The sequence below is a fragment of the Trichechus manatus genome, unplaced genomic scaffold, assembly GCF_000243295.1.
Source record: "Trichechus manatus latirostris isolate Lorelei unplaced genomic scaffold, TriManLat1.0 scaffold00005, whole genome shotgun sequence".
Lineage (NCBI taxonomy): Eukaryota > Metazoa > Chordata > Mammalia > Sirenia > Trichechidae > Trichechus > Trichechus manatus.
The window spans coordinates 34,626,743-34,639,794 of record NW_004443941.1 but is presented as its reverse complement, the minus strand read 5'-3'; the positions used below and the strand labels follow the sequence as shown (position 1 = coordinate 34,639,794).

The 13,052-nt window shown below is 40.4% G+C and overlaps 1 protein-coding gene across 2 annotated transcripts in view; it reads left to right on the top strand.

Annotated features, from left to right (window-relative positions):
• Positions 1-9,239: 9,239 nt before the first annotated feature.
• The window catches only part of YIPF4 (Yip1 domain family member 4), a 30,963-nt gene continuing 27,150 nt past the window's right edge, over positions 9,240-13,052 (top strand). The window contains exon 1 of one of the 2 annotated variants that reach the window (XM_023736241.1): positions 9,240-9,647. In XM_023736241.1, coding sequence (XP_023592009.1) covers positions 9,569-9,647 — 79 coding nt within the window. In that variant the 5' untranslated portion in view covers positions 9,240-9,568. The remainder of the gene's footprint in view (positions 9,648-13,052) is intronic. The other variant, XM_004369573.2, reaches the window with a different exon arrangement.

The following is a 13,052-nucleotide window of genomic DNA, read 5'->3' as shown; positions in this document are numbered from 1 at the left end:
GCTGATTGAATGGACACGAGAAACCCAGGGTGGAAAGGGACAGTGTGCTGTCGCATTATAGGAATTGCAACTAGGGTCACATAACAATATGTGTATAAATTTTTGTATAAGAAATTAACTTGAGCTGTCAACTTTCACCTAAAGCTCAGTAAAAAAAAGAAAGAAAGAAAACAAACATACTCCAGCAAAGAGTAAAACTTCAGCTACACCTGCAAAAAAAAAAAAAAATGGGCAAGGGAATTGAACAGACACTTCACCAAAGAACATATTCAGGCAGCTAACAGACACATGAGGAAATGTTTGTGATCACTAGCCATTAGAGAAATGCAAATCAAAACCACAATGAGATACCATCTCACCCCGACATTATTGGCACGAATCAAAAAACAGATAATAACAAATGTTGGACAGGCTGCAGGAAGATTGGAACTCTTATGTACTGCTGGTGGGGATGCAAAATGGGACAACCATTTTGGAAAATGATATGGTGCTTCCTTAAAAAGCTGGAAATAGAAATACCATATGATAAAGCAATCCTGCTTCCAGGAATATATTGTAGACAAATAAGACCCGTCATACAAATAGACGTATGCCCACCCATGTTCATTGTAGCATTGTTCACAATAGCAAAAAGATGGAAACAACCTAGGTAACCATTAACAGATGAATGCATAAACAGACGATGGTACATATATAGACCGGAATACTACACAATGATAAAGAACAATGATGAATCTGCTAAGAATCTCACGACATGGATGAATCCGGAGGGCATTATGCTGAGTGAAATAAGTCAATCACAAAAGGACAAATATTGTATGAGACCACTACTATAAAAACTTATGAAAAGGTTTACACCTTTTCAAAAGAAACAATCTTTGATGGTTATGAGGGACAAGAGGGGTGGGAGGAAAAAACACTAAACAGATAAGTGGTAACTTTGGTGAAGAGGAAGACAGTACACAGTCCTGGGGAAGTCAGCATAACTTGTCCAAGGCAAGGTCATGGAAGCTCCATAGACATATTCCAACTCCCTGAGGGACCTAATTGCTGGGCTGAGGGCTGTGGGGACCATGGTCTCAGGGAACATCTAGCTCAATTGGCATAACATAGTCTATAAAGAAAATGTTTTACATTCTACTTTGGTGACTAGTGTCTGGGCTCTTAAAAGGTTATGAGTAGCCATGTAAGATACTCCACTTGTCTCATCACATCTGGAGCAAGGGAGAATGAAGAAAACCAAAGACACAAGGGAAAGATTAGTCCTAAGGACTAATGGACCACAACTACCACAGCCTCCAACAGACTGAGTCCAGCACAACTAGATGGTGTCCGGCTACCACCACTGACTGCTTTGACAGAGATCACAATAGAGTGTCTCAGACAGAGCTGGAGAAAAATGTAGAACAAAATTCTAACTCAACACAGAAAAAAAAAAGATCAGACTTACTAGTCTGACAGAGACTGGAGAAACCCTGAGTGTATGGCTCCTGGACACCCTTATAGATTAGTAATGAAGTCACTCCTGAGGTTCACCTCTCAGCCAAAGGTTGGAGAGGTCCACAAAACAAAACGAGACTAAATGGGCACACCAGACCAGGAGCAAGGACGAGAAGGCAGGAGACGACAGGATAGCTGGTAAGGGGGAACCCAAGATCGAGAAGGGGAGAGTGTTGACGTGCCCTGGAGTTGGCAACCGATGTCACAAAACAATATGTGTACTGTTTAATGAGAAACCAGTTTGCTCTGTAAACCTTCATCTAAAGCACAATAAAATAAATACATAAATATGCCCAAAAAAAAAAAAAAAAGGCAGTTACAGCAGTACATCAACAGGGAACTGCCAGAAGCTCAAGCTGGATTCAGAAGAGGACATGGAACGAGGGATATCATTGATGATGTCAGTCAGATCGATCTTGGCTAAAAGTAGAGAATACCAGAAAGATGTTTACCTGTGTTTTATTGACTATGCAAAGGCATTTGACTGTGTGATTATAACAAATTATGGATAACATTGCAAAGAATGGGAATTCCAGAACACGTAATTGTGCTCATGAGGAACCGGTACATAGACCAAGAGGGAACCATTTGAACAGAACAAGGGGTACTGCGTGGTTTAATGTCAGGAAAGATGTGCGTCAGGGTTGTACCTTTCACCACACCTACTCAATCTATATGCTGACCAAATAGTCTGAGAAGCTGGACTATATGGAGAAGAACGCAACATCAGGATTGGAGGAAGACTCATTAAGAACCTGTGATATGCAGGTACACTGCCTTGCTTGCTGAAAATGAAGAAGACTTGAAGTACTTACTGATGAAGATCAAAGATTATAGCCTTCAGTATGGATTGCACCTCAACATAAAGAAAACAAAAATCCTCACAACTGGACCAATAAGCAACATTATGAAAAATGGAGAAAAGATTGAAGTTTTCAAGGATTTCATTTTACTTGGATCCACAATCAATACCCATGGAAGCAGCAGTCAAGAAATCAAACGATGCATTGCATTGGGAAAATCTGCTGCAAAGACTTCTTTAAAGTGTTAAAAAGCAAAGATGTCACTTTGAGGACTAAGGTGTTCCTGACCTAAGTGTGGTATTTTCAATTGCCTCATATGCATGTGAAAGCTGGACAATTAATAAAGAAGACTGAAGAAGAATTGTTGCCTTTGAATTACTGTGTTGGAGAAAGATATTGAATATACCACGGACTGCCAAAAGAATTAACAAATCTTTCTTTGAAGAAGTACAGCCAGAATGCTCCTTAGAAGCAAGGATGGCGAGACTTTGTCTCACATACTTTGGACATGTTATCAGGATGGACCAGTCCCTAGAGAAAGGACATTATGCTAGGTAAAGTAGAGGGTCAGCGAAAAAGAGGAAGATCCTCTATGAGATGGATTGACACAGTGGCTGCAACAATGGGCTCAAGCATAGCAACAATTGTGACGATGGCGCAGGACCAGGCAGTGTTTCTTTCTGCTGTACTTGCAGTTGCTTGATGGCACCTAATAACAACAATAGTCCTTGGTCTCAGTAAGCTTAAATCAGTTGCTGTTGAATCGATTCTGACTCATGGTGACCCCATGTGTGTCAGAGTAGAACTGTGCTCCGCATGGTTTTCAATGATTGATTTTTCAAAAACAGATCACCAGGCCTTTCTTCCCAGGTACCAAGAGGCTCTGGATGGACTCCAACCGCCAAAATGTCAGTTAGCAGCCAAGTGTGTTAGCCATCTACACCACCCAGACACTCTTCAATGAGCTTACTTTGTAGTAATTAAGCAATTCTGACTCATTGGAATGGTACTTAACTGGTTTTTGATACCTCATTTTATGGTTTGCTTGTTTTCACTATTAAGGAATTACATAATATGTAATACAGAGAGAGATACATTCTATATATATATCTACAGCAGTTACTGATTGGGGCAAACAGTTAAGCACTCGACTATTAGCTGAAAGGATGGTGGCACCTCAGGAGACAGGCCTGGCTATCTACTTCTGAAAAGTCACAGCATTGAAAACTCTCTTAAGCAGTTCTACTTTGCACACATGGGTCTCCATGAGTTGGAATTGACTAGACAGCAACTAACAAAAACAACAATGTATATCTACTATGCATATATATTTTATGTATAGTTTCAGATTGCAGACACTCATAAATTCAGGAAAGGTGTGCATCAGGGTTGTATCCTTTCACCATACCTATTCAGTCTGTATGCTGAGCAAATAATCCGAGAAGCTGTAATCTATGAAGAAGAGCGGGACATCAAGACTGGAGGAAGATGCAATAACAAAATACATACATACGCATATATATATACATATATGTCAACCCTTCAAATAATCTTTCAGTTCTGCTGCCCACAGGTTACCAAATCAATATTATAGTTTCAAATTCCTCGCTCAGATCAAGTGTTCAATTTGCCAAAGCCTAGGGAGAGGTTGTGATCATGGAGTACCACTTAGTCACCTAAACCCACTTTTTTAGCAGTGGCTATAGATGGGGACTGTACCCAGGACAGGGAGTAGAGCATGGGTCCCAAATGATCTCTACCCTAGGTACGCATTTTGTCATCTACATACTCTTAAAGTTTGGAATTGAGGTAGTGTGAATGATTTTTAGTGGAAAAATGTATGAAGTAAACACTGTTGGCTGACTATTCAGTATCTATTCTTCTTCCTTCTTAATTAAATTAAAAAAAAAATGGTCCAGCCATGATTTGCCTTGGGGAAGCTGCCCCAACCTTTGCTTCAAGAATAGTCTCGATTGATCTAAGACTAATCAATCTCATTAATGCTGCTGGCCAATGGTTCAGGAACGGGCATAGGATTTTATTCTGATAAGCATTCTGGAAACTTTTCCTGATTCCTGAGAGAAAACCAGGAAGAGGCAGCTGTCTGGGACACAGCATGTCTGATGTGCTTCTAGACCTGCTGCAACCATCTTTCTACCAACCCAAGGGTGAAGCCAGCACCGAGGATGGCAGAGCAGAGACATGAGGGAAAATGATATTATGAGCTGTTGCTAGTCCAACGTACCCCAAAGCTTGCCACGTCTGAAATTCCTCTTAACTGAGATAATACATTTCTTTCTTGTTTAAACCAGTTTGACTTGAAGTTTCTCTTACTTGTGGCCAAAAGCATCCTTACTAATATAAAGGTAAATTGTCTTTTTTTTATAAAGTCCGTATTTTAGAGTGATCAAACACTATCTGAATTGATCACATAAAGGTTTGGTTTAAAGTCAGGAAAGTATGCGACACGGTTGTATTCTTTCAGCATACTTATTCCATCTGTATGCTGAGCAAATAATCCGAGAAGCTGGACTATATGAAGAAGAATAGGGCATCAGGATTGGAGGAAGATTCATTAACAACCTGCATTATGCAGATGACACAAAGTTCCTTGCTGAAAGTGAAGAGGACTTGAAGCACTTACTGATGAAGATCATAGACTACAGCCTTCAGTATGAATTACACCTCAACATAAAGAAAACAAAAATCCTCACAACTAGACCAATAAGCAACATGATAAATGGAGAAAAGATAGAAGTTGTCAAGGATTTCATTTTACTTGGATCCACAACCAATACACATGGAAGCAGCAGTCAAGAAATCAAACAATGCATTGCTTTGGGCAAATCTGCTGCAAAAGACCTCTTTAAAGTGTTAAAAAGCAAAGATGACACTTTAAGGACTAAGGAGCACCTCACCCAAACCATGGCGTTTTTCAGTTGCCTCATGTGCGTGTGAAAGCTGGTCAATGAATAAGGAAGACCGAAGAAGAATTGACACCTTTGAATTATGGTGTTGGCGAAGAATATTGAATATACCATGGACTGCCAAAAGAACAAACAAGTCTGTCTTGGAAGAAGCACATTCAGAAGACTCCTTAGAAGCAAGGATGGCAAGACTTTGTCTCGATTACTTTGGACATGTTATCAGGAGGGGTTAGTCCCTGGAGAAGGAAATCATGCTTGGTAAAGTAGAAGGTCAGAAAAAAGGGGAAGACCCTCAATGAGATGGATTGACACAGTGGCTGCAACAATGAGCTCAAGCATAACAACGATCATGAGGATGGCACAGGACGGGGCAGTGTTTCGTTCTGTTGTACACAGGGTCACTATGAGTTGAAACCGACTGGACAGAACCTAACAATAACAACTAAAAACTTCAGTGCTAGAGTTAGACTGATCTAGTTTATGTCTCAGATCTGCCATTTATTAACTTATGAAATTTGGCAATTTACTTATTCTCTCTGTTCTTTGGATTTTCTTTAAAATTGTGATAATAATACTTACCTATTATTGTAAGATTCACCCAGAGTAAAAACCAAAGTCCTTACACTGGCCTACTAGGCCCTATGTGATATGGCTGCCATCACCTCTCTGACTCATCTCCTGCTATTCTTCCCCTTACTCCTCTGTTCCAGTCACACTGGAACACATTCTCCTCTTTAGAGCCTTTGCCCTGGCTGTTTCCTCTGCCTGAAATATTTTTTCCCCAGTAATCTACTGTAGGGCTTATTCCGTCATTGCTATTATTAGTCAGAGTTCAATCAGGGATCAAAGTCACTAATGAATACGTTATGGGATAAAGGATTTATTCTAGGAATCAGAACTTACACAACTGTGGGAGGAGCTGAAGAAGTAAAGGACTGGAAGGAGGAGTTAGAGGACAGAGGAGTCACCAACCAATCAATCTGAGAATCCCAGCACATCTGGCTGCTGAAGTAAGACTGAGAGGGGAAAGCTGTTGATCTGGGTAGGTACTGTCTCCGTAGGGCCACAGCCAACTGTCTGGTGCCCCTGTTGGTCAACAGGGTTTGCAGTTGGGAAGAGCTGGATGCAGAGCATAGGTGTGTTAGGACAAACTGGAACCTGCTGGGCACTTTTGCATCTGTCCATCACCACATCTGACTAAGAAAACTTTGAGTGTAATGGCTAGTGTTTCACTTCTACCTTCCAATTCTTGTGCAAATTCTTCTTTTAACTGACTAACCTGAAAGAATACAGGGAAGGGAATTCTGTTAACTGAGTTGACCCAGTACAAATCATCACATCCTTTAAGTCTTTGTTCGAATACCACCTCCTCAATTATGCCTATCCTAACCATCCTATTTAAAATTGCAACTCTTCACATCTCCTTTGCAGGCCAGTCCTCCTCACATTGTCCCTTAAATGTTTGTGTTCCTGAGAGTTTCACTCTTGGCACTATTCTCTCACTCAGCACACTCTTCTGTGCAATCTCATCCATACTCATAGATGCAATTACTAACCATCCACTGATGATCATCACACTATAGCTCCAGCTCAGTACTCCACCTTGAATACTAGGCCCTATTAGCCAAAGAATTACTAGATAGCTCTACTTGCATTTCTTTAAATTCACGATTCTCAAAACTCTCAGCAGACTAGCTCCTCTTCTATTCTCTGATATTATGAATAACACTTCCAATTACCTAAGCAAGAAACATGAAGTCACTCTATGATCTTTCTTAATTTCCAACCTCTCCCAATAGACAAGTACATCCTGTGGATTCCTAATATTTCTCATATCTGTTCCGTTTTCCCATCCCCATTGCTGCAACCCTATTCCATGCCTTACTTAGATTCTGCACATATCTCTACTCTCCAAGTCAAACTACCCACAAACTGGAACCTGCTGGGCACTACTGTGGACCCTTAAGTAATATTTATGGATATTTTAAGTTTTCATTCTAACAGGGCTATCTGATTATGTCACTCCTTTGCTCTAATGCCTTTAGTGGTCCCCACATTATTCCCAGAACAAAATCTAAATTCCTTAGAATAGTGTCAAATAAACAAATCCAGAATTTTAAAAGAAGAAGCTTTCTTCAGAAAGAAAAGAGAGAAAGGGATACTATAATAAAGAGAACACTTCCACCATAAATCTGCAAGTGTTTCAAAGAGTTAGAGAATGTCTCAGTTTCTTAGTGCTGCTATAACAGAAATACCACAAGTGGCTGACTTCTAACAAACAGGAATTTATTTTCTCACAGTTTAGAAGACTAAAAGTCCAAATTCAGGGCACCATCTCTAGGGGAAGGCATTCTCTTTCTGTTGGCTCTGGGGAAGGTCTTTGTCTCTTTTTAGCTTGTTTCTCAGTTCCTTGTTGATCTTCGTATATTGTCGTATCTATCTTCCCCCATCTATGTTTCCTTGCTTTTGTGCCTAAAATGCTCTTCTATATCTCAAAAGTGATTGGTTTAAAACACACCCAACACTGATATGACCTCGTTAACATAACAGAGAAACTCTATTCCTAAATGGGATTATAGCCACAGATACAGGGGTTAGGATTTACAACACATATTTTGGGGGGACACAATTCAATCCATAACAGGGAAAGTGCATTTTTCTTTTGTAGAAACAGAGTAAACCAGGCTAGAAAAAAATCCAAGTGGGTGACATTATCAATAGTAATCAGAATGTACTCTGAGGTCAGCCTATTCTCTAGGAGGGGCCCTTAAGGAGGGGTTTACATTGTCTCTGAGGGTGGGCCAATGTTCAGGGACTTGGAAGAAGCAGAGAATCTTAACCAAAGTTTAGTTAACAAGCACTTTGTTTCTGACTGATCAGAGGGGACAAGCAATTTACTCATTCAATAGGCAAGGAATGGGAATCTGGAAGGTCTGTGTCTGGCTTTGTCGTAGGTAAACAAGGGGACTTCCATGAGTCTAATCTAAGTCATATGGGAAGGTTGGTTATTTGCCATTTTCCTGAACACAAAGGGTGGGGGATTTCTTTAACCATCACTATTTTCTAGTATCACAGGATTGAGGTAAAATTCTACATTATCAATAGCATGCAAAATTTTTAATAATCTCTTCTTTACCCGTCTGTGCAATCTCACTTGTAGCCATTCTCGCCAACTAAACCTGAGATCCAAGTAAACTGAACAACTTCCAGTTGCCCACGTTTACAAAAATGATCTCTAGAATACCATGACCCAGGCTGCCGGCCCCTTACCTCTCTTTGTCTGCAAATTTGTACTGATCCTTTAAGTCCCAACTCAATTTTTACCTCCTTTGAGAAAAATTTCCTGATATTCCCTTTACACATTAATGGCCATACCTTCCATTGCTCTATTGCTGTCCCATCATGTATTTCTCCAAGTGTGTCTCATAATATACCTCCAAACTCTCTCTCTCCAAGTTGGAAGACACATTTATGTAGCTTGAATATTAAATTTATTTATTTAAACATTAAAAAATCTATGTGGATTTGTAAACTTAACAAAGACAGGTCCTGTAGACATGATTTTTTAGTGAAAAGAGCACTGGACTAGAAATCAGGAGATTTAGGTACTGTCCTAATTCAGTTACTACCTTACCATCTCTGGCCTCAGTTGCCTCCCTCATAAAGGACTGTGACTCGACTAACGCCCTAGTCTCTGGGTAGTACCTTACAGCTCATCTGTTATTTTTTATTATTCTCTAGTCCAGCCACCATCTTTTTACAGGCAAGGAAACTGAGGTACAGTCATTAAGGCAACAGAATCTTGGAATCTTAAACTGGGGCTGACATCTCAGGAACCCAACTGGTTCTAAAATGTACCTAGTTAACGAAAACGGAGGAAATAGGTAAAGAAACGCAGGAAGAAATGGTACTTTAAGGGAAAAAAAAAACAGCCATGGGTAAGAGAGAGACCTCCGTCTTCCACGAATTATAAGAAAACTTCCTGTCCTGGGAAAACTTCCGGAATCAGCAACAGAAGACCCAATCAGAACCTCTGCCCGGGAGCCAATGGGAGAGCACATTACAAAGAACCAATCCGGGCGGTGCTGTCACTGCTATAGTCCTGTTAGGGAGCCGGCGTCGTAGTGCTTGGCGGTCACCACCAAGAGGACCTTGGTGGAGCGGTTTTGGGGTAGCGCAGCGGCCCGCTGCGCTCGTTTGCGGTCTCGCTCTCAATTTGCAGCTTCTGACTTGCAGTCCACACCGTAGGGCGAGCGTGCGGGTCAGCGCCGCCGCCGCCTTTGGGCCTGGGCCCAGCCGCAGCCTCCTCCGCCTCAGCTGGCTGAAAGGGGCCGCGAGATGCAGCCGCTGGGCCCACCGCCGGCGTATTCCCCCTCCAACGGGGACTTCACCTTTGTCTCCTCAGCAGACGCAGAAGGTGAGACGAGGAGGTCCAGTCATCCCGGCTGGCGCCGAGCCCGACTTGGTGGGGTTTTCCTTGTGATGAGGCAGAGTGGCGGTGGGGACAGGCAGGAAGCTTTCTGGTGACTCAAACCCTCCACGCCTGCTGGGCCTTGAGAAGGGCGCAAAGGGCCGAGCGAGGGGTTTTGGGAGCGTCCTTGAAAAGCATCGAGTAACTCCGGCAGATCCTGGCGTTCCCCACACTGGTGGCAGGCTTTGGTGGCTTATTCGCCTCAAGTAGACTCACGGAACCCTAAGGTTTTATTTTTGGGGTTACTTGTAGTTACTCAGAAAAAACATGATTCCATTGGTCAGGGTAGTTGTCAGAGAATGAAAACAAGACGGGAGAGCAGTTATCCTGTTATTTATCAATAGGTAACTTTTTTTTGGTTGGGGTTAGAGTCAGCGCTGCAAACACAAATATGTTAAATAGAATTTGATAACTTAGGCCCCAGTTTTCCTCTCATTTTATAGTGTTTGACCTTATTACTCGGATAAGTGGACCCAGGTGTATTTGAAAACTTCTCTGAATCCGACTAGGTGCCCCCAATAGTTGCTGCAGATTTCCTGTATTGTTTTGATGAAGCAACTCTGCTGGAGAGATTTTTTTTCTCAGGACTGGGAAATTTGTTTTCTTCCTTTTCTCAGTTCCTTACCCCACTGCTTGTAATCTGAATCTTTGTACGTGTCCTTTTTAGTTTTTACTTTTAGTATACTGTACACTAGTTACCTTCCAGTGAGCAGATTTACTGCCCAATAGGAAAAAGTAAGTTGTACTTAGCTATTGAAATTTCAGTCTAGGGAAGAACCTAAATTTTTTATTTTCCTCAGAAATTTGATTTCCGAGTGCATAAGTTAGTAGAATTTGTTTTCCTTTCTTTTTTTCCCCCTTGTTTTGTTCTTTGAGTGATGTTGTTTAAAAAAAAAAAAAAGTACTGTAGTTTTGATTATAATTTAAATGTAAAATAATTTTTTATCTATCAAAGGAAACATAGCTGATACTTTTCTAAAAACTTATTATGACTATTTGGTGAAATAAAGCAACCCAAAATACTTCAGTTTCTTTTAATCTACATTTGGTAGCATAGTGCTTAGGGCAGAATATCAACCTAATTTCCTAAAATTAAAAAAGTATGTCATTGAGTTTCAGAACTTGATATTTTTTCAAACCCACGTATCTATCTATTTTTTCATATACTCCCTCGTCCCAGGAATTACCTTTCTTATATACACCTAAGAAATCAGACAGAATAATGCAACTAGCTAACCTATTAACTCCATATCCTAAACCAAGAAACCTGGAATAAGTAAAATCTATAAGGTTTACTCAAACTTTTCCAGATATCCTTCTTATTACATATATTATTACATGTAATAATACTCTCCATGTATATAACATCGTACAGTTTAAATTTACAGAGTATTTTAAGCATATGACCTGTCTGATCTTTATAAGAATCCTAATGAGCTTTATTTTTCCTGTATTTTGTAAAGAAACTGAGACTTAGAGAAGTACAATGATTTACACATGGTGGATCTGGAATTAAGAGCTAGTCTTTGTCTTCTCAAAGTTCTTTCCACTAAACCATGATGTATCTTTCTTATATTTTTGTAAATTGAATAGTGTGTCTGAAGTGTATTATTAATTGGCATTACCAGTTACTGTCTAGGTGATCTTGGGCAAGTTGCTTATCTTTTCTTAACCTCATTTTACAAAATGGGGATAATTATACTCAAGTGCTGAAATATTTTGCAAATGTGGAGCTCTTAGTACCGTGTCTGGCAGAGTTAAATGTCCAGTACATGTTAGCAATGCTGCTGCTGCTGCTGCTGCTGCTGCTGCTGCTGCTGCTGCTGCTAGGGTTTCAGTACTAACTGACCCCACACCTTTTTTTCTTGTTACCCGTTATCAGCATTTGACTCTGCAGCTCCAAGTGTTTTCTCTGGTCCCTAAACATGTCATGTAAATTCTTGCTTCTTCCCTTTTTATTCTGTTTCTCTAACCATGAATGTTTTTAGCTTATAAATGTTTTCAGTGTACACCTTTCTAGATTCTGTTCAAGTCTCTCTTTAACGAAACCTATCCTTACTATTTGTGCACACATATCCTTTGTTCTAAAATGTGCCTGGGTGTTTTGTCTGTGCTTATGCTAGCCTGCATGTTTGGAATACCTTTCTTCTTCTTGCCTCCAAAAAACCAACCAAACCCACTGCCACTGAGTTGATTCTGACTCATAACGACCCTATAGGACAGAGTAAAACTGCCTCATATGGTTTCCAAGGTTGTAATCTTTACAGAAGCAGACTCTCCCACGTCTTTCTCCAATGGAGCAGCTGGTGGGTTCAGACCACCAACCTCTCGATTCACAGTTGAGTGCTTTAACCACTGCACCAGCAGGACTCCTTTCCTTGCCCCAAGTGATAGTTAAAACTGCTCCTCCTTGGTGAATCTTGCTAAACTGTCCGTCAGAAACAGAAACTTCGCTGATATTTTCTATATCATAACAGCTAGCACAGAACAAACATTAAATGTTTGTTGAATGAATAAATGATTTCTGCTTTTTTTAAATCTCGTATAGCATTGATAGACGGGATTACAGAATTTAACACAGTTAGATGTGTAACTAAGGAACCCTGGTGGTTCAATGGTTAAGCTCTCAGCTGCTAACCAAAAGGTCAGAAAAGACCTGGTGATCTGCTCCTGTAACGACTACAGCCTAGGAAACGCTATGGGGCAGTTCTACTGTGCCGTATAGGGTTGCTTTGCGTTGAAATTGATTCGGCACACAACAACAACACAGATATACATGTAACTAAAAAAATTGCTGGATTTAGAGTGAGAAGACTTACGTTAGAGTCCTGACAACAGTAGCTATGGGCAAGTTACATATTTTCTATAAGCTTCCATTTTGTCATCTGTAAAATGAAGAGCATACTTATAAGAATATTGTGAGGCTTATTTAAGATAATGTATATAAACCAAAAACCAAACCCACTGCCCTTGAGTCGATTCCAACTCATAGCAACCCTGTAGGACAGAGTAGAACTGCCCTTATAGGGTTTCTAAGGCTGTAAATCTTTACAGAAGTAGACTGCCACATCTTTCTCCCATGGAGCAGCTGGGGGGTTCAACCTGCTGACCTTTCAGTTAGCAGCTGAGTGCATAACCACTGCACCACCAGGGCTCCTAATGTGTATAAGTACCAAGTTAAGAGAACATGAGATATGTGTGAATGAAGCATTAAATGAATTGAGAATAATAGTGAAATTCAGACTAAATAATCAAATCTGGTATAAAACTACATTCAAAAGCAGTAGTGAAATGCATGTGTATAAAAGCAAGGATATAATGATACCATTATATGGAAAATTTAGAAATCTT